This window comes from Pagrus pagrus (assembly GCF_965226575.1).
Source record: "Pagrus pagrus genome assembly, chromosome: 11".
Taxonomy (NCBI): Eukaryota; Metazoa; Chordata; class Actinopteri; order Spariformes; family Sparidae; genus Pagrus; species Pagrus pagrus.
Window position 1 is genome coordinate 25,810,513 of NC_140195.1, and position 27,851 is coordinate 25,838,363.

The 27,851-nt window shown below is 38.8% G+C and overlaps 1 protein-coding gene across 1 annotated transcript; it reads right to left on the bottom strand.

Moving 5' to 3' along the window:
- Positions 1-35: 35 nt before the first annotated feature.
- Positions 36-25,531, bottom strand: itchb (itchy E3 ubiquitin protein ligase b). The gene is made up of 24 exons (XM_084367072.1): positions 25,400-25,531; positions 20,901-20,992; positions 19,544-19,685; positions 17,334-17,458; positions 15,531-15,665; positions 15,022-15,067; positions 14,751-14,923; positions 14,061-14,397; positions 13,052-13,147; positions 12,535-12,709; positions 11,957-12,026; positions 10,927-11,011; positions 10,710-10,838; positions 8,757-8,829; positions 8,026-8,097; positions 7,274-7,362; positions 6,861-7,020; positions 6,591-6,724; positions 5,091-5,231; positions 4,841-4,961; positions 4,575-4,679; positions 4,143-4,239; positions 3,621-3,693; positions 36-2,737 (listed from the first exon to the last, which is right to left on the bottom strand). Exons 2-24 carry the CDS (start codon positions 20,968-20,970, stop codon positions 2,638-2,640), a joined length of 2,748 nt encoding a protein of 915 aa, XP_084223198.1. The 5' UTR covers positions 20,971-20,992; positions 25,400-25,531; the 3' UTR covers positions 36-2,637.
- Positions 25,532-27,851: the final 2,320 nt, after the last annotated feature.

The following is a 27,851-nucleotide window of genomic DNA, read 5'->3' on the forward strand; positions in this document are numbered from 1 at the left end:
CGGACTCTCATTCATCTAAAGCACAAACACACACACATTTTTAATTTAATTTATTAAGGTGACAATTTCTATATTACACATCTTTCATGTACATCAGAAATTAACCAGGGAAAAGAAAATATAGTGTTACCATAAAACTCTTATTAAAACCTTTCTTTTACAAAAGAAAATCTGTTATTGACACCATTTACAACTTGTTTTCATATACAGGAGAATGACAGTGGTTTAGTTGTACATGGAAAAATTCTGGAGGAAAAGAAAAGCAGTGTATTATGATATTTACATAATTGCTTAACTACTATGTCCCCAGGATTTTAATATGTGATCGACCCAGAACAAGATTAAAAACAACACACTGCATCAGGAGGAACCATCTGAGGCAAAAATGTAAATAGGCAACTCTACCGGTCAACTTTTCATCGTGATACATTCATTATATTACACTGACTTTGTCTCAGTAGTTGTTATCTCAGCTGAAGGAACAATGAGCCGTTGAAACAGGCCATGTGTCATCAGCTTAAGTGTCGCAGCTTTTCCCACACTGGTGCAGTTTCTTCAAAAGAACTTTTCAGCCTCCTCTTGGTCTGGTTGCTTCTCCACACCAGGGTCAAGAAGGACTGACCAGAGTCCAGAGTGTTACGAAGGTGGAAATAAGGCTACCTGAAGGCTAGTGACAAACACTTAAGACCACCTCACCACACATGTGGAAACAAAGAGCCTAGAGTTACTAGAAACAAGGACCGGATGCCCCACATGCTGCAAGAAAGTGGAGGGAAATTTTTTTTAAAAGTGCTGTGCTTTGTCAGACTAAAAACACCTGAATCCAATGTTCCTCAGTAACCACGCCTGTCTTTTCAGTGTGTAATTCATTCATTCAAAAGGACACTCCAAAATGAGCAACCACAATACCTGGTGTTTATATTTCATAGATAAATTAGATTAATCATCTTCGATTATTGTTGATCAGATGTTGTGTCACCCAAACCAAACAGAAGACTGCAATATAAAGATGGTTTCTTTGCACACTTGATGCTGATTCCACATTGGTAAAGCATTTAGAGGCTTCTTTATGCTCACAAAAATAAAAGCCGTTCTTGGAAATTCATAAACAACACCACAAAGAGAATCTCAACTTGTCTTGAACACATCTTAAAAAAGGAAAACACAGCGACACACATTATTCCATCGTGTGTGTTAGAAATTAAATTTAAAGCGGGATCTCTGTCCGTAAAACTGTAAACGAGTCAATGAATCAGGAGAAATTTGACCGTTCTGAAGTGGAATACTCTTCTTTGACAGATTTATAAATGAATAAATGAACTGTTATGAGGCAAGACAAGAGTTCACTCCCTCAAATGCTACGTGTGTGTGAGGAGCTACATGCGATTTCTTTTGGAGTTTTATAAAGAATGCATTCAAAATGTCATTTAAGATTTTACCTAAACTTAAGAAGGTGGATTTGGTTTCACTTGCATTTGGTGTTTTTCACACATTAGATCAAGTACATCTTAAGTACTGAATCTACTGAACACCACCTTAAAATACTTCATCGTCAAGATCTTCTTCTTTTTAAAAAGACCATGAATTGAAAGAAAGAGGCTGATATTGAGATGATTAACTTCTCCCACAATACTCCTAGACGTCCAATCCCACGTCACAGTGCACAAACTCTGGCCCTATAAAACTAGGGTCAGTTAAGTTCTGTTTTTAAATCTTCCACATCTCCCCACGCTATAAATAATGGAGGTTACAACACTTTTCACAATCATTAAGTGATTCACAGTCAATACTTATACAAACCTCTATCTCTCGTTACTTATATTAGCCATGTCTCCCAAATGTCCTTGAAGCACCAAGACTGCCTGTTATTTAAGCGTTAATTTGGAGCAAAGCTATCATCTTATATTGCCAAGTGTTACTGTTCACTTCAAAAAGGATCCATTTAAGTCCCCAGTAGAGATGCAGATGAAAGTGTGAGAGATTTGAGGACATGATGAGGAAAACGGATGCAGCTCATTCTAATGAAACAAACAATCTTAGAGCAACAAAGTTTGCATTTTTGGTTAAAATTAACCCCGTTTCAGAAAAAACAAACCCTCTAACATGTTGCTTTAAAATGTAATACTTTGACATTTACCAGACGCTTTAATGCAGAGCAACTTAAGAACAAATCAGGTTGTTAAAGACAGAGTGAGAAGACGCCAATGTTAGAACCTGTGGCCCTTCTGGTTAAGAGATGACCGTAATCCCGAGGCCATCCTGTTACCTGCAATTACATGATCACGTGCAGGGAAGAAACACTACTGCAGATGTCAGAGGGGGAGTTTTCAGGATCCCATGCATAATTTGCTGCACATTCTAGGAGACAGGAGCAGCTTCCGTGTTTTGGTTTAAAAGAATAAAAAAAATTCTCGGCCTGCTGCGAGCACGGTGTAGACGCACATCCCAGCTTCTCTGCAACAACATGCAGGCTCTCACACACACACCAGTACAAGTACCACGCAGGTGTGTGCATGCATGCAAGAGCACAATCACACGAAACACTCGCCCTTTTTCTAAAGAGGCTCCCTGATTTGAACACTGGTGGTCTTTATTCCTTCAGACTCCTGCACCCACTTTTTCATCTCCCGGTTTCTCTCACTCCTGTCCGAAGCCTTCTGTCTCCTCGATGGCAAACATCAGCTTCTCCTTCAGTTGCTCGTAGCTTTTGTAAGGTGGCAAGTCCAGTCTGTTGAAGCTGGGAAAGTAAAATAACAAACAAACTGCATTTTAGCTCAACATTGGACTGATTGTCCTAAAGTGTTTATTTAATTGAAGATCTTTAGAAACAGCTGAATGAGCATCGAACAAGACTCTAATTTGACCCGCAAAGAACTAAATCCTCTCTATACCCATAAATTCTTGTGCTATGAGGTCTTCTCCTGCATAGATATAGAAAAGTAGATATTGCATTCACAATTAGATTGACCGTGCGCCATATTGGGGAGGTCAAGATCCGCCAGTGAACAAATACAATGTGCACTGATTTCACTACAAAACTAACTTGTTTAACTTTTAACCGATTTTCATGAAATTTAGTTTGTTATAAACGTTAGAAACTGAACTAGACAGTATTTACTTAATTCAGTTAGGGGCAATCTAATCAGCTCTATGCCAAAAACATTAATCTTCTGAATAGCCGCAACACTGGGACATGCAGGCGCTGCCCTATGAATAAGCAACATCAAGTGTAAATTATTACGAATTTCAGCTTTTGTGAGTTTCTCTCAAAATTGTAGATTTCTATACATTGTTATAAAAGGCACCTTGTTGCTTTTTATTGTATTAATTATTTACTCAAATAGACAAGACTTTTTTTGTTTCCTAGACTAGGAAGCATTTTATAAATATCTGTATCATATTAGAATGGGCGATGACAGCTTGGGTTTTGATACCAAGTATCAGTTCGGAAAGGAAATCAGTGGTATCACACATCACTAACAAACCAAACTAAAGCAGGAAACACTTCAGCTTCCTGTAATGAGCAGCTACAGACAGGACCTTAGCATATTTAGTAAAGTAACAATGTCACTTCAGGGGTTTTATCAACACAGAGTTAATCTGCTGCAGGTTGAACTCACCATGTGTGACTTCTGGGAAGCCAGTTTTCTTTTCCCACCTTCTCAATGCAGAACTTCTGGGGACCATTGCTTCCTGTAAAGTGAAGCACAGGTGAGTAGGAGCTAGAATGATCGCAGTATTTTAACAAACCGTCATAGGACAAACAGAATCAGATCCCACTGTTACCAAACCGTACCATCTGAGAAACTGCTATAACAACTGAAACTAGCTTTTTAAAAAAAGGCTTGATGTTAGTCGGAGGTTCATCATCTGCTCCGTTTTTAAAGCTGACCAATATTATTGCAACATAATACATTGACTTTCTGAGCCAACATACTTAGGATTAGTTTAATCTTAGACTAATATAAATGTAAACATGTGCTGCTGTAAGTTCTACATAAACAGAAGACAGACCTAATTCAAGAAAAGGTTTGCAGGAAACCAAAACAGAACAAGGCTAAACTGGTCTTGATGCATATTTCATTCGCATTTGAAAATAAAAAAATGCCAACTTTAAATGGTTATATTGGTGTAATTATTACCCATGAGGTCAGCAAAGCCTCCTACAGGCAGGCGACAGGTGCCGGTGACAAACTGCAGCAGCCTCATCCTCTTCTCATTGTCCATCTCCTTTATAAACTGCAGGACAAAGTGATATACTGTTTTAAACACTGAGAGAAAACATACATTAAATTATTTAAGAGTGAATGAAACAGCCCCGTAAGTAAAGGACTATGAGTAGAGAAATACATGTTAAGGAAATATTTTGTTTTTGTACTTTAATACAAAGTGTTTCTTGGATTTTCAGAGAAACCACAATATACGAACCTGAGCTTCTAAGCAACTTGCTACAATTCACACAATGAAATATCAGTCTATATGATTCCTTAGGTTACTTCTTAGGATGGTTGGGTTCATGTTTCTGTACATAACAGTAAAAAAGTACAACAGGTGACTCCTTTTGGTGCACCGACCTGCCAGAACCAGAGGATCTGTTTGCTGCTCCGAGCGTAGTGTCTGTAGATAGTGTTTCTCTGCCAGTCTGTGAGGTCGATCTCCTGCATACCACACAGCATCACCTGTGACAGGAAACAAGTTATTAAGATTAGTACATAAAATATTAAGATTTTTAATATAAAAAGAATCACGCATTTCTCCCGAAAAAGATATTACAGTGACATCAATTAATCTTTATTCAACACAAAGTTCACACGAATGATGAATTACAGTTCATCCATACCTCGAGCTCTTTAGCGTCAAAGTACTGCAGGTACTGCTGAGGGAGAACCTCGTTGAAGCCTTCAAAGAAAGCCTGTGTCTGCTCCTCCACGCCTCTCGACAGCCTCCACTCTGCTACCAGCCTGCAGGGGGAGACAGAAACACACACACACAGACATTAAACTCCACCTCATTAAACTCAAAAACCAACCAGACACAATCTACTGTGTGAGTTATGAAAATGACTGACTCATATCTTTTAACAAACCCACCTGATGTACTCCTCCTTGTTCTCCTCAGTGACTTGGATGTCTCCTCCTCCTGGTTTCAGCTCATGGGTGGAGATTTCCCCCAGGATCTCTTTGTCAACGGAGAAGAACATCTCCAGACAACACTCCTCAATGTCGTTATCCCTAAAGAGCAGCATTGACAGTTGCAGCACAACTTTAACATCACTGTATGTCATTCATTCATATAACTTGACAAATGGATGTTTGACAGACACGGTAGAGTTGGAGCTTGTCATCAAGAAATAAAAAGTTGCATAAAGATTGTAAGAGCTGATTTGTACAGTGTCCCTGTATTGTGGATGGGTGAGACATGGTGGATGTTGGGTCTGGAACTAGATGATTTCAACTCAATGCAGACCACTGAGTTTTTCCCTAATTTTGACTGAGTTGTTTTCCCGTACTTTCCAAGACTTCCAGATGTTGCTTCTCTGATTAATTACAGATGATTACAGTGATAAATCAATCATCGTCATTACAGCTGAATCAAACTTATGCACGCCTGCACGCATCTGTCTTTACGGTTAAATATTATAGTTCCATAAAGGGGATCTTTACTTCTCACAGTTGGTCTTTAATTGAGCCACCTTCACTGCGAAAATGCCAAACTCTTCCTCTGTAATTCATCAGCTGTCAAGTTTCTGCATGTAATAACCCTGTCGTTGTGAAGTCTGCAAACTTCAGACATGACTTAACAAAAGATTTGCATTTTGTGACTCATGAACACAGATGTCGGATCTATTTCATAATAAAGAACTTGAACCTAATCCCATGTCCTATTGTACAAATTAACCATGAGTGTCACACAGCAGTGGCCTAATAGCAGTTACCTTATGATGTCTATCCAAATGTTACTTGTTACTTGAAAAACTTTAGTTTTATGAAGTGTGTGCATCACAATCAGTCTAATAATGAACTAATATATATATAATAATACAGTGATAAAAAAACAAAGCAAATCCTCTTCTTGGTCTATTTCCCAGTAACAACGGGGAAACACTATAGTTTTAACACTATATCTACACAGTTTAAACTATTTGTGATCAACTGATGTTTCCTTTTTTTTTTCCTTTTATAATATCTGGTTTTAGAAGGTGCTGCAGGCTCCCTTTTAAAAAGGTCATGGAAACTGACTCTCTCCTTAAAGACTACTTCACTTTGTGACTTTGACCTTTAAAATAAAAAAGATCATTGTTATATCTGTAAATTGTCTATTTATTACCAAATCATTTATCAGTAATATAGTTAATATGGGAAAATTATGAATGGATTGCGATTTCTTGATGATTGAATTTATTAAAAACTTTCGGTAAGGAGCACCAGTGCTGCTAGTGGAAAAAGTAAGTCTGGGGAGCTGCCTATCTAATGGTAATCTAAAGCCATCAATCCAGTTTGAATTCTTTTTAATGATTAACTACAGAATAAGAAAGGTGTTAAAGTAGACACCTCTGTAAAAATGCTGTCCACTTGTCTACATGTACTCACTTGATCCACATGAGGGAGTTGTAGAACTCTGGATCTATCGACTCCAGGTCTTTGAGGGCCAAAGGCTTGTTCAGGATACGCTTGTAAAATGGCAGTGAGAAACCAGTGTCGATGAACTTGCCGTGGAAAAGAGCCTGAGGGACAGAAACACATGCAGTTTGAACAGTGTTCACATTTCTTTCACAAGTTGCTGTGCAGGAATATTCTTTTTTGTATGGCACAAAACCCCATAATAATAAAGAGGAATCAACATATTGAAAAATGACAAACCATGGCGATGAAGCGTCCTATGAACTTGAAATACTTGAGATGGTCAGGGTTGATGTAGGAGGCCGGGTTGATCTGAAGACAGTAGTTATCTTTACCGGCATATTCGAACAGGCAGTACATGGGGTTCAAAACCTCATGGGACAGCAGGAAGAACCACTCCCTGTAAGAGAGGACGCCACAGAAATGTTAAAAGGACAGTACCATGTAGAGGACTAGCTAACTGCTGGCTAACATATTACACAGTGGGGAGCCTTCTGACACTGCAGAGGCATCTTAGAAACAGCCAAAATAAAGACAGACATCAAGAACATCTCTAACAACTTGGTTTGCCTCTTTTCTGAAAATAGAGTAAATCTAATACATTATATGCAACCAATTATGTTGGTTGCATATAATGCCATATTCTAACTTACCTGGCGACACCTCCGTAGTCGAGGCCTTCTTCTCCAGGGAAGATGATCCACAGTCTCCTTCGCAGATCTTGAGCGTTGAAGCTCATTATCTAAAACAGAGAAGATGTATTGATGGATTCAAGGGGTAATCACTGTATTACACAGTAGTAACAGAGTGCACTGGGGAAATCAGAGTTTTTCTTAACTGCTTCCCTGTGTATCCACCGCTCCCTAGTAGAGCATCACATTACTGGTACCTACATAAATCTCTGTTACAGCCCCTTTGTGAGTGAGTTTGATAAATGAGAGCTGAGAATTGGCATCTGTAAACTGTGGACATGAGAATTGTTCACCCCATTTTGAGAATTATGATTTTCTTTCAGCATTTGTGCCAGAGCAACTGAGAAAAACTGGTGGTGCAGTAGTAGTAGCAGTAGGGGAAGTGTAATATCAGATATTATAGACCTTCCCTTAGTACATTAAATTAATAAAACAAAGCTTTATACACTGCTGTTAAAACATGGGTAAACTAAAGTTTGCATCATTTCAAACATATTTACACTTCTGAAGATCATCAGACACTCCACTGTGGATTATATTTAGGAGGTTTATACACCGATTTTAGTTTCCACTAGAAAAAAGTAACGTCCAAAACAACAGGACTTCAGCTGGAGGCGGCGTAGGTGAGCATATCTTCTCAATGGCAAATGGGACAATGGTCTGAGTGTAAAAACACATTTTCTCACAGTTCAGTGAGCTCTGGTGACAAATACCTGTTGGAAGGAGTCCTCAAACAGGGTTTTTCTGGATACGTTGATCTTGATGTGTTGAGGCATCGACAGTTGCTGGAGAAAAAGGGAAAATGTCAGAAGCACTTGGGGAGCGAATGCGCTTTCAGCACGACAACACCTGCCAGATCATGAGTCATTCGAAATTCAACACAAACACATATTATATATTGGTTAATATGATGACAATGACAACAAAGACAAATTCTTTTACTGAGAAGTTAAAGACTTAATGATAATCAATGAGCTATATACTGGCCGATTAAACCGTGCTCAAATTGTATTATTATCTTTAAATGCTGGTCCTTGACTGCACTGTGAGACATGTCCACCAATGACGGTGGATTCAGAGTCAATGATTCAAAGCTACTACGACCGAAGACCATCTCAAAAATAATGTTGTATTGTTTGTTTTTTTTTTAAATATATTTTTGGCCTCTTCGTGGCTTTTAGTGACAGGAAGGGGGGAGAAAGAAGGGGGGATGACATTCAGAAAAGGGCAACAAGTTGGACACAGCCTCTGTACATGGGGTGCATGCTCTACCAACTGAGCTACTGGGGCACCCCATCATGTAGTCTTCTGACTGATAGGAATACAACCTGAAATGATGCATCAAAGCACTGTGATTCATCTTACTGACATGCCTCAAAGTTTATACTTGATATCGATTGCAATCAAGACTCTATTAGACCCTGTGCTCTGATATGACTCTCACCTGGCACCAAAATCTGAAGTACTGTACTTTGGCCTTGAAGTCTCGAACGTAGGTGATCTGAGGTCCGTTTTCACTGCCAGGGAAAAAAAGGAGAGACAGACTTACTATGTTTTAATATTCTAAAGTGCTACTTAGAAAATGATGGCATGCTAACATTCTCAACTTAAACTGTGAACATGGTAACCAGCTACCTTTGATGTGAATATCTTCATAAGGGTTTAAGTTTAAGGTTATTTGGCCAGTATGTCAAAGCTCCTGTCAGTTCACACCGTCACATTCTTACCCTCATTAACCAAACTGGTTTTTCCACCACTGGGACCAAGCCGTAGTCATTACTCTCAGTCTTGTTATGCTAAAAAGTTATTATCATGAATCAACTAAGGTGCTTCCTCTATGAGAAGACAACAGGTGACATTAGTCACATCAAGATTATGCGTCATAGGTTCTAAAAATAGAGAGGGATTTCAGAGGCAGCAACACATTTAGCTAAATAAATCAGCACAAACAGAACTATCTGGTGTAATAGCACTATTTGGTGAAGTGTGTCAAATATAAACTAAATTCAGAAATAAGTTGGGCTGATAAAAGATTTGAAAAAAATAAACATCACATTCCTAGTATGATCAAGTAAATATTTTTGTCTTAATACCAGTCCTATGACGTCACGTTAATTAGTTTATTCAGAACGTTATGACACCAGCACTTTCCTCTGGCGGGAAACACACGTCACACATTCATTGCTGGAATGCAGAGGTGGACTGGAAAGACTGAAGCGAGAAGCTTACTGACAGTGACCCCAAGCATCATGTATCCAAGGTGTAACAGCTACAAAGAACCTACTAGTACGCACTTTTTACTCTTTGTTTCTATAAAGTTGCTCATCTAAACAGAAAATTCTTTCCATAATCCACAATGCTCATTCAATAAACCTAGTTATTTAATGACACACTGTTGTACCCACTTCCTCTAAACCTGCTTCATCTGCTAAAACCAGTCAGTGATTTCCTAATTTCTCAGTTGGAAAACAAGAATATAAAAATAAATGATGGTGCTTTGAGAAGGCGTTTGCTGTTGCACAGGTATAATTTCTAAAGGTGTTGTACTTAGGGATGTGTGCTGGCACCCAGTATTAAACAGGCCCTGGGGCTAACCCAAGCCTTGTTACAGTAAGAGCAAATAAAACCTGTGAGTGAGTCAAATTATTAAACTGGCAAAGTCTTGTAAACTGCAGCTTGCTGAGACAGCCACCTCCTCCCTCTACCAGCACTACCTGCAGGCAGTGAGTCACCTCAGCAGAGGGAGGAGGACTGATACCGACTGGTGTCTGTGTAATTCTTTCCATCTAAACTTCACTCAGTATTTTAATGTCAGGAATATTATTTATTTTAGTCACATTTCAGATTTGTTTCAAATGAGATATAATTGAGTTTATTTTGCTGTTGTAAAAGTTATTGTTGCTGCTCTAGAAACAATATTTAGTTATATTTAAAAATTAACTCTGTTCTGAATTCCTTTATTATATGTTTTAAAAGCATTAAGTTATGAAAAGGATATTGAGAACTGAAAAAGTTCCGATCAATAAAAAAACTGAAACAATGAGCAGTATCAATCAGAGTCGTAGTATTAATAACATCCTAAACATACCCATTCCTACACTTACTAGATCCAAAAAAGTAGTATTATTTCTGTGTTCGGTATGGTAACACACTATCTCTTCATGAGTAGTTGATTGTCTGCCCTAGTTATTGAGCTTCATTCTGTCTGATAAATCCAAACACTGTGGTTAGAAGCTGTAATGAAAAAGTGTTGATTTCTCTAAAATCTGCTGATTATGGAACAATGGCCAATAGATACCCGATTACCTGATCCCTCTTGATGTAACTAGGTTATATTATGTGATTCTCAAGACTCAAGACTTTGATGCAGAAGTAAACAAAATGGTGGAGGACGTACAGTGAGGATTTTCCAGTGCGAGGGTCAATGTAGGTGGTCGTTCTCCTGTTGTGATCTACGAAGTAGGGGATACCATCTACAGTGAACCTCATCTCCCAGCCCTCTGGAAGTGGCTTGTCATTCAGCAACCTAAAGCATGAGATTACATCAACATTTAGTGATGGATTATTTCAGGAGAAGCTAAAAAGACTATGCAAACACACACACACAAACTGACCCCTGTGTTCGCGGGTCCTCCCACTGTGTTGCCCGTGTTGGGTGATGTACAAAATAAACTCTGCCATTTGTGTCCGTTCTTTTCTCTGAAACAGGAACAATCAGTCGATTATTCATTAAAACATTACTTGAATACACTCATAAAAAATTGGAAGGTACCCACATGTCAAATTTAAAACTTCCTTTATCTTATTTATTTGAGAAATTTGAGATTTGTTGTGATTCTCTAATTTCCCATTACCCAACTGTAATAGCCTCAATCTATATATTTAGGCCTCTATGAGATATCATCCCATTTCTGTCATACATTTGCTGTTTTTTACCATTTTAAGTGAGAGAGTATCTACAGTATTTAAGTGTTGCACCAGCTTTGTGCACGTTCTCTCCTACAGTAAGTTAGGGTGTAAAACTGACACTACAGGCTTAGTAACTTATAGTTGGTTTGTAACTAAATCAGCTACATAAATTGGCTGCACCACGATTACTTTGTGCAACTAGTTTGGATGTGAGGTCATCTACTGTATAAGACAAGTGATCAATCAATTATCAAAAGGTCCATCATCATAAAAACTGTGCATATTACCTAATAGTTATCGTAGCAAATCGCAATAAGTTATGACATTGAAATATCATAATCATAAAGTAGGTCTCTACTGGATTACTGTGTTGCAAAAAAGCATGCAATTAATGAATTGTGTGCAGAAAAACTGCTGTTTTACCATTAGTGTTTTTCCATGGTGAAATCCACTTTTGATTTAGTAACACAAAAATCACACCTTAATAATTTTACATTATACCTATGCTAAGTTTGAACTCACACACAGCTGTTGCAACAGGCCGACATTCAGAAAAGTTTGTGAGCCAACGTTTTTAAAGGAATTCAGCTACAACTCTGTTGTTGGACGTTACTTATCTAAAACAAACTTCTTTATTAAGTTCTTAAAGGGAAAGTTATGTGGAGTAATTAAACACACATTAGCAGGATGGAATAAAGCCTGTGTGTTTAATGTTAAAAGTCTTAAAGATCTTACCCCATCCATGCGGCAGAGGACCGAGAGGATCAAACTCCTTATTCTGAGTAGCTGCGGGCTGGTCTTGTACCTACACAGCAGAGAATCAGAGGAATTCATATGAATCAAAAAGCATGAAGAGGACAAAAACAGCGTTTGTTGTGTCTTTTTTGATATACAAACAAAAGAAGGGAGTTACTTCAGTTTAACGGGACATATTATGAAGGAAGACTCGTGTAAATACAAATATCAGATAAAACCAAAATAACATCTTTAATCCAATTGGTTGTTAACATTTAACATTTATGTCACAAATATAAACACGTGCAGCAGATTATGTAAATACTTTAACGATAAATTGCTTATTAACAGTGTGTATTGATCAATGTATTGAAGTGACAACATCACACAAAGATTTTCAACTTGCAAAACTCACTTTTCATTGGGAAATGTTTTAATTTCTTATGATGGTGACGTCCTTCTCTTTCGTCACACACAGGACAACCAAAATGCTGTTCCAGGCAATAATAGTCACCGTATTCTGGTTTATTAACGCCCACATTACCACACAGTTTCACTTTACAAAGAGGAAGTCTTACCCCGAATATGAACCTCTGGTTGAACTGCTGCATGGCGCCCTGTAGCTGGCTGCGCTGGTGCTGCCACTGCTCGTAGTTCCGCACCGTCTCCATTGTGGGGCGCTGCCACGTGGTGGTTCGCGTGATGTGGTCGACAAAGTAGACCCGCCCCATCTGGTCAACACGACGCTCCCACCTAGAGATGAATGAAATGAAAGAAGACAATGGGAAAATGAAAAAAAATGTGAATACAGGTCAACTTAAACGTCTCACAGTGATTTATTCTCTTATTGTTCTAAATGTAGCACTTTTCTGCATAATTGATGATGTTTGATGTACTTGCACTACGCAGTTGTTGGCAAGGTTGAATGCACTTAGTTTAAATGGCTTTGGATAAAAGTGTCAGCTAAATTAATTGAACGTAATGTAGATAACATAATCAGGAACTTAATACTGGACATGAGCCAGTATTCTGGTAATCAATGTAAAAACTATCTGTATCTAAGAAGAGAGAGATAAAAAGGGGAGGAGTTTTTACCCAGCAGGCAGTGGTTCGGGGCGCTCCCACGTTGTTCTCTTTTCCACGTGGTCGACGAAATACACCCTGCCGTTCTGATCCACCCTCTGCTCCCACCTGGATAATAAAACGGCAGTAAAAAGGACAGCATTAGGTAATGGTGCACAGCTCTGACCAGTTAGGTTATCTTTGGATTTAAAAACAGCTTGAACAACATGAGTCACCCTGCTACGAAAGCAGAAAATAACCAGTGAAGGTCACAATGTTGTCGTATTGACGACACTAAAACAGCAGCAATTATGGTGATGATAATGGAGCGAGTTGGTCACAACCACAGTAAAAATGTTAAAATGCCTTAAGTGACAAACAAACAGAAGTAATCAAAATTCTGGGGTATAATCAATCCCTTCCTGTCAATAATGCTATGCTGTGTGTGGTTGTGTTACTCTTCGTTCACGTTTGTCACTTGAGCCTGCAAACATACAGTAACTGCTTTGTGTTTGTTTTAAAATGTTTCTTCAGGGTTTCAGTGAAGGTTCGATGTGAAATCTAAACCAAACCAAACCAAACCAACCAGTAATCCCACTTCATGTTTTCTCTGCTCTCACACATCCTTGTGTGCTTAAAATGCACACACATCCATTTATCTGTATATCGCTTCAGGACTTAATAAATCACTAAACTCTCCCTCACTGCTGTAATTTGCTGGGCTGCAGTAAAGGTTATTCCGGACTTTTTACTCAAAGATGACCCAATTTCTTTGCAATACATTAATCCTGGCGAAGCTTTTAATCAATCTTTTTCTTCTTGAACTTTCTGTTGAAGAGGTTCGTGTCTTGTTCTGTTTCTTTGTTCATCACACAAAGGAGCAAAACATATAACCAGCCTTTTGGCTTGCTGAGCACGACTATGAAAGATCACATAACATTTGTCAGTCTTTCATGTTAAAGACACATTAACTTTTTGAATATTCTTTAACCAAAACCAGAACCATAAGTTCTTCTGCAAAAACAACAAAGTGAGAGCTGACCCAGGCGGCAACGGTCCAGCACTGACAGCAGGGACCCTGGGAGTGACAGCAGGGGTGACGCTGCTGGCTGGCTGTCTGGTTGCTGCAGCTCCAGAGGCTGAGGCTGAGGCTGAGGCTGAGGCTGCGACTGAGGCTGTGGCTGCGGCTGAGGCTGAGGCCGATGCCGAGGCAGAGGCAGAGGCAGAGGCTGAGGCTGAGGTGGAGTTCCTGTCTGAGCCGGTCGATGGACTTGAGTCCGGAGCTGGTGAGGGTCCTGAGGCCGGCGTTCGCACCGGTGTATCAGAGCCTGACTGACCATCGCTGCCATCAGCTGGTGCAGAGCCGTTGCTGGAAGATGCTAAGGAGATAATGAGACATCACAGAGTTAGATCGTATTGTTTCTAATCAAGGTGAGACAGCTTTGCAGCTCGAGATGGCAAAGGTACAACAGTAGACTTAATAAAATATCTTTTCTTTTTCATATTTTACCGTAATCATAATTTCTGTTCTTCACTGTTGCCTTATGTGAATATGGCTAGTAGTAAGTAAAGCGGTTGTACAAAAAAAAAGTCAGTGTGTGAGAGCTCTATGGTAAATGTTTGACAGTGATTAGATTGCGACAGTCTGTAGAGAGAAGAGCACTTGACCTTTCCCTTTCTTTCTTAGTTGAAAAGTGTCTAGAACAGATCCTTCCTTAAGTAAATGTCTGACCTGGTGAAGAGGTGGGTCTGCGGGGGGTTGGAGGAGGAGGTCTGGAGGGTCTGGGTGGTCGAAGAGGCCTAGATGACACCGAGGGAGACCCTGTGCTGTTCGTTGTCTTCCGCCCACTGGGAGAAGACCTGTGCTCTACACCATCCACAGCTGGAGAGTTGTCTCGACTCCGCCTGTAAACAAGGAGGGTTGATGAAGATTAATAAATCAGAAAAAAAATAGAAATGTGAAACTTGTGAAACTCGACTGATAGTGGGAATAGATACTTCACCTTATGACATGATCCCCATTTGGTTGTGATTCCCCATTCGATTTACCTGAAGTAAGACACACAACACAAATGAGGCTTGTTTTGTGTTCACACAATAAAATCTTGTGTGCTGGGCAATATATTGATAGTAAATCCTTATTGTGATATGACACTCTTAGATTTTAGATTTAGTTATATATCAGAGATTTCAAAATACCAAAATATTTATTGTGTATCATGATCTAGCCTAAAAATATTGTGATACTATTTTAAGGCCGTATCACCAAGTCCTTTATCTCAGTGTAATAAACCATAATGATACTAATACAACAGTTTTGCTTGATTATCTCACATTACTGAACTGAAAGGAAGTAAAAAATGGTTCTGACAGAATGAAAAATATTTATAAATGTGTTCATATCCTGTTTTCTCATCATTTATTTTTAACCAGACAAAGGCGGTAGTTTTTACGGTAGTCAACAGTCATACTGGTTTGCATGCATCCAGCTTGTGGCTCAGTTTCGACTCACTATGATTCTCGGCCTCGGCTGTGGCGAACATCTCTGGGTCGACTGTCATGCCGTCCAGGCAGACAGACAAATCTCCCACCACATCTGACTGGTCTCTGTCCGCACACAGCTGTAAGGTCTGCACCACCTCAGAGACTACAGCCAGACAACAAAAATAAAAGAGGTAAGACAATGACAACTGAAATATATCTTCTGCTGTTAATGACATAGGCATACCTTGAGCCAATCAGTGATAGGATGCATTGACCCTTTAAAGTTCCTCAAAGTAAAACCAGTGATATACAGCAGGAATACTAAAAAGACTATTAATATCAAGAAATAACTTCAAAATGTCTGTTTTATTGCCAAATACCAAGTGTATTGAAAATTTCCAGTATCACCGTTCCATAGCCATATTAGTAGTCTTTTCCTTGGCTTAGTGTAGACATTACAGTTTAAATTAAGATAAATTATCTAAATGAATGAGAGGAACACGGCAACACTGTTCGATCAGCTGTTCCTGTTCAGGCTAAATGTTGCCGTTTTGCTCAGATAATCATGGGCTCAAACATGAAATCAAATCTCTGAGTCACTGAAATTACAAACTTATGGAGATCAGAGTGTATTATCCTGCTCTGACATGGAACGTCAATCAGCTCATGCCATGTGATTTGTACCCAGAGTTCTCTGTCATTAGCACTGCTGGACAGGGTCCATGCATAAAAAATGACCAGGCAGGGGAGTGAATGGAGTCTTTGACAAACAAACCAAAGATAAAAATCTACAAGGGAAAAGGGGGGTTGACAAAAACCACCAGCCTGCTCCAGAAATGTAGAGTGGACTGCCTCATTGATTTATTTTTTTACTCTAGGATAGTGTGATAATGCACATGTGTAAATGCTTTGAAACAGGGTTGCGTGGTTGTTGATAAAGGACTTGACAGCCCCCAAAAGTTTCTACATTGTGTTTGACTATTGGAACACAGTTGCATCAACATGTACCACATAGATAGCAGATAAGGCTTTGCAAAAACCTCAGATGTGCAGGATGTGATGCATTTTACATTTCTTGCAACTGCAACAGCAGTTTCAAATAATGAACAATGCCCCACCTTCAAAAAGTTTCTTCAACAGGAAAACAAAGAATATACTACCCAAACTATTTGATGAACAAAAACATGCATTGTTTTGCAATCGACCAAGAAAAGGCACCTTACTTCTTTTTTTTTCTATACAGAATAAAGATCATATGAGAAGACATAAACTTTGTCCCCTAAAAAATGTAAATGATTAAATAAATAAATAAAAAATATGTTTAGATTCATTTTAAGTGGCACAAGACTGAGTACTTGCCTGCATATACGCTATTTCATATTGACATTTTAACAATCTGACATGACATCATGTCATCAATCACTGCAGGCTTTTGAGATAATGGTTAATTTAGTAGTCTAGCTATGTCTTGTAGCATTTATCTTAGTTTGGTTTGAAGTGCAGAAGAGTTGGTAGGGGTTTGGTGTTAAGTGTTAACATCTGTGCATGTGTTGGTAAAGACTGTGGGTTGAAACTAGCCCCCAATCATCCAGGAGGTATGTTTGCCTGATTACACATCTCTAACAGAACACCAAGTGTGTCTATGTCAATTAAATCTACAATTTTTGGAGAACAGATGCACACACACACACACACACAGGACATCCTGAGAGAGCTGGCACATATTGTGAAAGAAACAAAGAAAATATTCATAGCATGTAGTGAAACAGGAAGGGAAAAGCATACGCATAACAGCTGTGTGTTTCATTGTGTCTTTGTATCATATACTCACTCTTCATGTCGTTAGTCTTGAGCGTGTCACTGACGTCCAGTGTGGCCATACCCAACATCACGTCTGACTTCAGGGTCTGGTGGCTCCACACGCGAAACACCAGTTTGCTGAATGGAGTCACAATCCTGTCGAAACAAACAGTTCAGTTGGAAGATGCAATGCATTGATACTATTGAAGGGGAAAAGGAGCCGTGCTTTGCTCTTGTCTACTGAGAATCTGCTTTTAGAAAGCCCACCAAGGTCTAACTATCAGGAATTAACTGACATCTCATTGATCACAGTTTTTCACTGAGCTTTATCTACACTTTTCTGGCAAGAAACTGGTAATCTAAGGTAGCTTGATGTCACAGCTGTCACCACCTGACATCTCCATCCATTAATGAGTGTTTGGTTAAAATGATATTGTGAAACCAAGCAGTGTAACAGATAGCAACAAGGACAAAAAATTACTTCAACTTCAGCAGCTGTGAGCAGCGACAGTCTGGTTGTGAAAGCACCACAGACAATAAAGTTCAGAAGCTATTCGGGGACAACGAGTGTCTATAACCATCACTATGACAGTTGTTTAGCTAGCACCCTCAGCGCCCCCAAGAAAAAAAACATTTGTGGACAGATGGACTCAGGTCCCATTACATCCCATAGTAAACTCTTGTTATGTAATAACTCTGCCCCCCATGGGTCCAGGGGGGGCTGTAGGAGAGCTCTATTTTAAGAGAGATCGTGGACAGGCTAAAATTAAGAGGACATCTGATGTGTGAATATGTTGCACTGCAGGGAGTGCACCAAGTGTACAGCATATGTTTAGAAACAGGATTCCTGTAAGTGAACCGGACTCACTCCCTCACCTCCATGTGGCATTTTCCTTGTAAGTGCTAACCACAGGGAGATAGCATATCAATTCTTTAAACTGTACACACCATTCTCATGAACTCTGAGTTACTCTAGAGAGAAAATCCTTCCCGTAAACCAAGTCCTGGTGACTCATTCGGAAAGAAACTTGCTGGAGGCAAGACATCTTGATCAAGATCAGATGTTACACCAGCAATTTTACACAATTATAAGGAAGTCTATTTTTGAGTGCTTTTGAGAAACTCCTCAAGGTCTGGACAGTTTAATAAAGAAATTTTGATGTGCAACACCAAATACTATGGTCAGCGAGAACTTTTCAAAAACATTTTCCTATCCCAAAACCAAACATCCAAATAATACACTGATTACTGTAATTACTTGATTCAATCTCTGGGGACGATGAGCAATCTCATGATTAGCCAGAATGGCTTATTACACAAAGACCATCAACAGACTTGTACAAGTGTTTGTACATTGAGTTGAACTGTATTTCACCCAGAAGCACAGGAAATGATCACAATGTGCTGTCTGGTTGTTTCTTTATCAGCTTCCAAACATTTTTAATTATCAACTTAAAGCTGATATAACTGATACAACTATGACTAACCTTCCTTAATCATTTATTGTACTGTATCAATGATGGTCAATTATGGCTGGACACCAAAGGACAGTCATTTTAGTTTGAAAGTGCTACCTAAGACTTTTAACAACAAGTGCAAAGTGCTGATAGTTCTTTTAAACTGAGAGGTAAAACAAAACAATCTGTGTTTGAGTCAAATCTAAGATATGAAACTTTTACAAGAAACAGGGTTGTTTTGAGCTTCCTGGAATACCAGTCTGGTGACATTTAACACAATGGGATCACTAATAATCAGAGTAAGATGTCTACCAAAGCTGAATAAATTTCCTGTAAACATTCAAACATTACAATTCACTCAGTGTCCTGTGTGTCATATCCGAGCATGCAGACGGCAGAACAGAGCAAACATCAGCATTTTAAAAACTATTCAACAAAGGTATGGTTGAAACTAGAGCTGCAACTAACTGATTAGATTTGTTATCAATTCATCTGCAAGTTAGTTTCACTATTAATTGTTCAATTGTTTAGTCTTAATCCTCACGTTTAAGAAGCTTGAACAAGTACATTGTTGGATATTTTTGCTTGAAAAATCACTTATATGATTAATCAATTATCAGAATAGGTGGCAACTAATTTGACAACTTTAATTAATTCAACTTTTTTCAATCAACTAATCCATTATTCAACTAATTGTTGCAGCTCTAGTTAGAAGACAATAATCAAGTATGATTATCAATGTGATCAAATGTCATATGGGTCTGGTAATCCCGGCAAGACTCACACAGTGAGCGGCTGCTTCCATTTGGGGTTGTGGGTGTTGTTGCATTTCTCAGTTTTCTTTGACTGGCCGTCGACCGTCACTTCCACATAGGGACTAGGACCAAACCAGTTTTTCTTGTTCTCTTTTAGTTTTGCTGACAGCACTGAAACAAGGAGATGAGGATAAGGAACAATGCAATATTTCAGGAACAAGGAAATAAAGCACACATTTTTAAATGAAAAGCAGAACAAGGGAACATGACTGCGATGAAATCTGGACTGTACCAGCTGAAATTAAAACCAGTGCAAAATGAATTTTAGCTGACGAGGCAGCAGTAATGACTAACTCAAAATGTCTGGCGTTGCCGTGATGGACAAACATCATCACACAATGAAACACACCCAAGGCAAACTAGACAGTTCTCAGTTCTCTAAGAGCGCAGGTGTTATTAGAGACATTAACAATGGCTCTGTTACATTTAAAAGGTGCAATATGGAAGAATATTCATTGTAAACATCCAAAAAGTAACTAAATTTACAGTTTTGACATTATGATATCTATGTAGTGTATTAGAGGGATATTTAGGCCTACGGAAGTCAGCATGCCAACCAGCTAGCTCCGTTACTAGTGGTGTAAATACCAACCCCTGGTTACCGAGCTTCCAGTCCATACCGCTAGCTGCCCGATTAACTGAGCTGAGCTTCAAACTAAGAATTTTGATATTGACAATATTAGTGAGGTAAGAATACAAACTAATACAATCTTTTCCATAACTGAATAAACACGCTGTTCTCAGAGGAAAATAAGGTCCCCAGAACACTGTTTGAAGCTAGAAAGGTGGCAGGGTCCGCCAAAATATAAACAAAGTAAAACAGTATGAAATTGTATTGTCTCTAAGGTCAGTTTGTTTATTCAGTTTATTCAGTCATGAAAACAAAGAGAGTTTGTTTATGTAGTTTGTGTAGGCAGAAAGAAAATGAATCAATGATGTCTTTTGATTAAAATTCTACATAGTGCACCTTTTAGTACAAATTTGACAGGTGGCCAATTCTTACATATTGCACATTTAACTGTCCAAGTAAGCCATGTGTGACAGTGAGCCAACATGCACATCATCAGGACCCTGATACTGAAGCAGCTAAATGGAATTTAGCAAACCTTCATTTATTATCATAACGTTACGGTAATTATTTGAATTATTTAGTATTATTTATTAATTTAATTCCTTGTTTACAGTATAAAAAAGCCATGTTAATCATGTTCTGAACATATATGACACAACTTTGAATGCAAAATGAGCAAGAAATTAAAAAAAAAAACGCAACAAACACTAGAATCTAACTTTTTTTTTTTTTTTTTACTTGAAACTCTGGCTCACCAATAATTTGTAGCTGTGCCTTCATAGGGTATCCGTTGGAAGTGCCCGGCTTGGTTACTCCACTGGCCATGACATAGGGCTGGGAGGAGGGCCTGTAGCACAGACAACATATGATTAGGGTGATGACAAACTGGTTTCTCACTGCTGCAGATAAGCAACATATACATGAATACACACATCATTTTGATTAATTTGGCCCACAGTATGAAAGACTTAAAAAAATTATACTTCTGTTAACAAGTTTAAAAAAAAAGTGCAACCCTCCCTCAATAATTAAGGACTGCACGTTTAACTAACCCTCCTCAAGGCTTACTAATGCTTATAGTAAATAGGTGAACAATATCGCTCAGGCACAATGAATTTTAAGCTTTATTTCCTTTGACTAGCATCAGTTTTCCTATTAAGTATGGTATGGTTCAGCAGACACATAATACTGACTGTATAACATCAGTCAATCACTACAATAAGAATCTTTATTGGCCACATACAAGCATATTGTCAATGAAACAAGAGCAAGGATAGGGAGAACAGAGTAAGCCAGCCAAACCATCAGCATCAGTGAGGCAACAGTGCTGCCTTAAATTTTACTTATTCAAAAAACAGGAACAAAGTGGTTTACAGTGTAGACTTTTAGGCAAGAGGCATAAAACAAATCATGCTCAATAAAACTAGCTTCTATTGTTGCCAAGAATTACATTATAATCTTCATCTTGCCTGAAATGACCTCATGTGCACTTCCCATATGTACACTTGTTTTGCCTGTATTCATGACATTTGACCGTGCACAATAGCTTTCATCAGTTTCTGTTTGAAGCATGAATAAGTTTCACGCCATGAAATAAAACAGGCTCTCCCTGCTTTTATTCACAGTACAAAAAAAGGCATATGATCTGGTCTCAACCAGGTCAAACATACTGCAACTTACCAAACCTCCATAACAGCCTTCAGCCACATGAAATACTACTAATATTGCACTTAAAATTTATGATGATATCAAATGCACTCAAACATTTCTGCCAAATGGAAAGTCTTACAATGTAATGTAACAACGCTCATCAGGACCATCGATTCTAATAGATGGAGAGACTACATTTTCTTGTTTGCATGTCTTCCCGTCCTATAATCTATCCTCAGCACCAAAAGTATGATGTTGGCGCTTGCATTCAGCAATAAGACGACAGACACACTGTACACATCAAGTCAAATAAGGTTGACAATCTTGTCAGAAGAAGCACTGTCATTTTAGGCAGTAAAAGGAGACAAAGGTCAGGCCTGAAGTCTGTGAAATGCTGCTATCTGCAATTGTCAGCTTCTCATTCTTCCATCTTCAACTTTAAAACACCACCTGTGTCTATCTTCCTGCTCTGTGTCTGAGAGCAAGATACACCTGACTGCAAACACAACCACATAAAGTGTCTACACAACTCAACACAACTGAATGCATACAGGTTACACCCACAGTAGGTGCTGCTCTCTGTAAATATTTAATTTGTGTTGTAGCTTGGACTTCTAACCACCTATCCATCATTATCTTTCACCAGCAGCTAACCACATGTTTTTCCACTTTAGTTTGATTGCCTTCATTTTCCACCAATAAAGAACCACAAACAAGCCACTACAGTATGATAACCTTTGCTTATTCACTGCTCAACAGAGCTCGACCAATATTGGCCTATCACCATAAGTCGGCATATATGTTGCCCATTCCTTTAGTGATTATAATGAAGACAAAGACGCTTGGTTGATTTAGAATTTAAATTCCCAGTGAGGTTTAATGTCTCCAGCAGCTGGTGTGCTTTTGACAATACTGTTTATTGTTAAACTGTAAAATATCTTGCCTTCGTTACATATCTTTGTCACAAGCATGTGATAACTGCATCTGAGGGATCACTGCAAAATATGTGTATATATGGTATCTATCAGCTGTAATAGAAATGTAATTCTAAGACACCCTGGCAACAGGGTTAATAGGTTTGGGGGATACTTTTGCTTATAAAAACAAGGTAACACCAGTCATTTGCTTTACAGAAAAAAACAGACATGCATGATGTGTCAATCACAGGGAAAGTCAAAGAACAGGGACGTGCGAGAGTCAGGTCCTGTGATCTTTCCTAGAATCCGGTCCGTTACCACGATGCATCGCTGAATAATGCATGTTCCCCCGTCTATCTCGTCCAGTATGCACATGGCAAAGCAGGAGAAAGTGAGGAGCTCCTGGGTAAACTTTCACTTTGGCTACTGCTTTAGTCTCTGTCAATAATTAATTGCAACTGCTGACTTTGCAGCCTTGCAAGCAGGCTGAACATGTTTTGCAGAAGAGGGTCCTCGCTGCATATTAAACTCTACAATGACCTGCCATTGACTTTTTTTTTAACCAGCTAAATAACATCATCGACTTCAGGCATTTGAAAGTGAGTTTGAGCTCATATGGTACCATTTCCTCAGCAATAGAGCTCTGAGTATGTTCTCTTATAAGGTGTGTTGTGCACCTGAACCCCTCTAAAGATCAGCTAAATCTCAAAAATCATCAGCCACACTTGTATTCTCTGAACTGTTAAATATTTGGACTGGTTGCCTCATTGAGGTAAACTGTTTACACCATGACTAAGTGTAAAAAACAACAGTGCATATCGCTCAAACACAACTTCATGATGATCAACTTGATTAGAAGATAAAGGGACAAACAGGTTGTTCTATCATGATGCTTAGAGGAAACACAACTCAAGAGTCTCACATCTAACTCATGTTAATCACTGTCCATACTCAGGGAAGTACCTCATTCTATATAATATTCAAATATAATGGGTTGTTTTCTACTTTGAAATATAAAATAGCACATATTTCCTGATTTACTGAAAATATGATGTGATCACTAACCAGGTCTCCAATGAAAATTAGAGGTGGACCAATTAACGGCCCTGGTCAATTGTTGGGGCCGATATTCAGCAATTTCAGATTAACTGTATCTGTGATTTTTCTGTCAGATTGCCGATAAAATAATCTAATTAAAAAATGTGCTACCTTGGCTCTGATGCAGCATCCTCTCGCAACAATATCTGATGGGTAACACGTCACAATTAATAGCCTATAAACACTACATGATCTGAATCTGCAAAGTAACTAATAACTAAATGTGTCAAATAAAGTGGAAAGGAAAGCATAAAGTAGCCGAAAATGGAAATACTAAGCAAAATACCTCAAAATTGTACTTAAAAACAGTACATGAGTAAATTGTACTTTATGGTTTATTCCATCACTGGTTGTTCGAAATTCTGAGACAAAGAGTTTTTACTGCAAATGAATATCGGTCCCATATATTGATTTTCAATCTCCTTGATTTCAAAAAATCGGTATCAGTATCTGCCCTGAAAAAGCCATATCAGTCGACCCCTAACGAAAGTCAATAGCACGGTTCTTTCACGTTAGCCGATCGTGTTGGTAAACTTGTGATGGGTTATTAAAAGTGAAACCATTTCCCATAACAGCAGAAACAGACAGGAAAACAGCAGCCAACCGCCCTGTTCAGTCACCAGCTTACTAAACATTACACTGCCTATAGATAACAACAGTGGGAGCCGAGGACACAAACCAACACAACCTTGCCAAGTAGCAGATGACTAACAACTGTGACAAAAATATCATTGTCTCTCTCCTTCTTTGTCTCTGTTACTCCCACATAACTGCAATTATCCAAGCAGACAGAAGTATGCAGTCAGAACTGCGGCAGGTCGGGAACACAGGAAAGAAGGAAACATGGTTTTCCATAACAGCATTACGACGTTTCAAATACCAGCTCGGTGTTTCTTACAACCGGTGCACTCAACTCGCGCGAAGAAACAGTACTTAATACTACTTTGCGGCTTAATGTATAAATTGTACGACACGTCGCACTAAGGAGTGGCTGAGTATCATATTTTGTGTCCTACAAAGCTTGCAACTTTACCAAAGAACGCGGACATTAAAACAGCCAAATACTGAATGGAGTTTGGCGTACTGTCCTCTGTATATGAGAAGACGTAGCTCAGCAAAACAACTCCAACCACTTCAATTCTAACTGCGCCAGCCTGCATGTGCATTAGTTACAGACAACAATCACCGAGGTAGCTTAGCTAAGCATTATCCTTCAACATTCCCTTTCAGATATGCTAAGCTAACAAATGTTGGTTAAGATTACATAATTTTATCCAACTAGAACTGGATAACGAGCTAACGCTAACTCAAGTTAGCCGTACAGTGAGGAACAGTATGTCCTGGCTAGCTAATATACCGCACTGACGCTTAACAGTGTGTATGTTTACAGTGGCGGTGTGGTCACCGGAGTTGCTGAGTACGTGTTGAATGTCAGCTGGCCGCCGGTTCTGACAGCCTGCTGCCATCCCAGCCCGGCTAGCTGCTAGCATACTAGCTCGTGTCATCATCATGGCTGGCTGGAAATTCCAAAGTCCGAAAGGCCATGAAAAAACAAATAAGTGATGTTGCTGTCTGCTTCTACCGCTTACCAGGATCAGAAGGGAGGCTGTAAAATCAGGCTGGTAACGCTGCAGTGAACTCCCAGCCCTCGGTCTGCAGGATGTTTAGGTTTCAGTCGGGGCTTCACTTCAAGGAAGAAGAAACTTCCACCATCTTCGTAAGCTGACGTCACGTGACCGAAACAAGGTGGGGCGCACGCTTCTGCCCCGTTGCGCTGTGATTGGACCAGAGTTGGACCAGGATGGACCAATGGACGGCCAGTAAACATGGTGATGCGTTTATGGTCCAATTCAAGTGGCAAGGAAGCTTTTTGCGGTAGAAGGTATTTGTATTAAAGATGTTGTATCATATCTGGGCATTAAGATATGCCATAATCAAGAACAAAGGGTTGACTTGAATTTTAATCCACTGATTGAAAAAAAAAAAGTGTGATATGTGGCTATTAAGAGATTTGTCAATCAGTGGACAAATCTTGTTATCTAAAAGTGAAGGGTTATCTCGGCTGGTCTATACAGCTATGGTATGGTATAAAATGTTCAACTTTATATGGAAAAATAAGCCCCACCAATTAAAACGAACAGTGCTGTGCAACTCATACTGTCAAAGGGGCTTACATGCATTGGACTTTAATACATCTAACACAATTTTTTAAATAAACTGGATGAAGAGATATTTGCAGGGAAAAAGTAAATTATGGTACATTATACCAGAACTTATTTTCAAGAAGATCGGGGGATTGAATTTCTTTTAAACTGTTATTATAGTGTTGATAAACTTCCTGTCAATCTGGCAAGTTTTCACAAACAAGCCTTACTTTCTTGGATGTTAGTCCACAAACATAATTTTTCACCACACAAGTGTCTGATCTGGAATAATCAAAATATTCAATACAAGAACAAATCTTTGTTTTTTCAAGAGATGGTTTGACGAAAATATCTTGTTTGTGACACAGTTATTGAATGAAAATGGACTACACAGAGTTTCTAAAAATATATGCAATTCCTATTACACCTAAAGAATTTGCCATTGTATTTGACACTATACCTGCGGAACTGTTGATGTTATCGCAAGGAGATAGTAGACCACAGCTAAATGTACACTTTGAGGCAAATTTAATGTTAGATGCTATAAATTTAACAGACAAAAATTGCACCAATAGACATGTAAGGAAACTTTGCCAAGAAATTATAACCCCATCAGCTAAACTACTCTGGAACTCAAAATTCATAGACATAAACTGGAACTCAGTGTGGACTTCAAGCAGCAGATACTGTGTCACAAACAAGATAAAGGAAGTTTCTTTTAAGATCATACATTCAATTCATCCTGTCAATCAGGCCATCTCCAGATATAAAGATGTTAATGTCAACCGTACTTTTTGTGAACAGGAGGAGGAAAATATTTGTCATCTTTTTTTTGAATGTCGTTATACTTATTTGTTTTGGATGGAACTGGAAAACATGTTTGAATCTTTGACAGGCATTACGCTTCAACTGTTTTTGTTGAATCTTTTTATTTTACAAGGAAAATATTACATCCATAAATGCAAATGGTCATCCACAAAAACAAATTTTTATGAATTTAAAATAGAAACCAGATATTACATGAACCACTTAAAAATATGAATCACAGAAAATCTATAAGAACCTTGGAATATTATAAATTATTAAAAACAATTATATGATTTGCTAATACCCCTATCTATGTATATATTTGTATATATGTATATATATATATTTTGTTGTTGTTGTTTGTTTATTGTCTGTTTATTGTATGAATGTATATATGTTTGTTTATGTGTGTAATAAAAAAAAATATATATATATATTTTTTTTTAAAAAGAGGAAGGTTTTTGTGGGGGCTGGGCAAGATGGCAGCCAGCACATACGCTTCGCTGTGAACTCCTCCAAGTTTTGGGCACCATTTGCTCTATAAACTAAGGTAAACTTAACGGAACATCACTTTCAAGAACTGGTATGTAAGGAAAAGGACAATATAAGAACTAAAGTCTAACTTATTATCGATTTTGGGAAGATACAGAGACTTTCTTTTCTCCCTCTTCTTTGAGCTAACGCAAACGGGCTAACTAGCCAAACGCTAAGACAACATTACAAAACGAGTGAAAGAAAAAAAGGGGAACATTTTGATGGACTGCAATTATGCTTTCCTTTACCTGATACTCCTCTCTCAAGCCCTAACTCCAAGAAAACATGCTCAAGAGATAACGATGAGGTATCCAATGCAGACATACTAAAAGCTGTCCAACACTTCAAGCTATGGTCTACGATCTGAGAAAGATTTGAAAAAAGCATCCCCCACACACACACCCCTCCCCTCTGTGCTCCTTCCCCTCCGAGCTCGTATCGCTCTCCCCTCGGGGCCTCCCGCGACACACCCCCTCCCGCAACACGCACCAAGAGCAACAAGGCGGCCGGCAGAAACCAAATGCAGCCCAGCTTTGAATGCAGAGTAACGATGTCG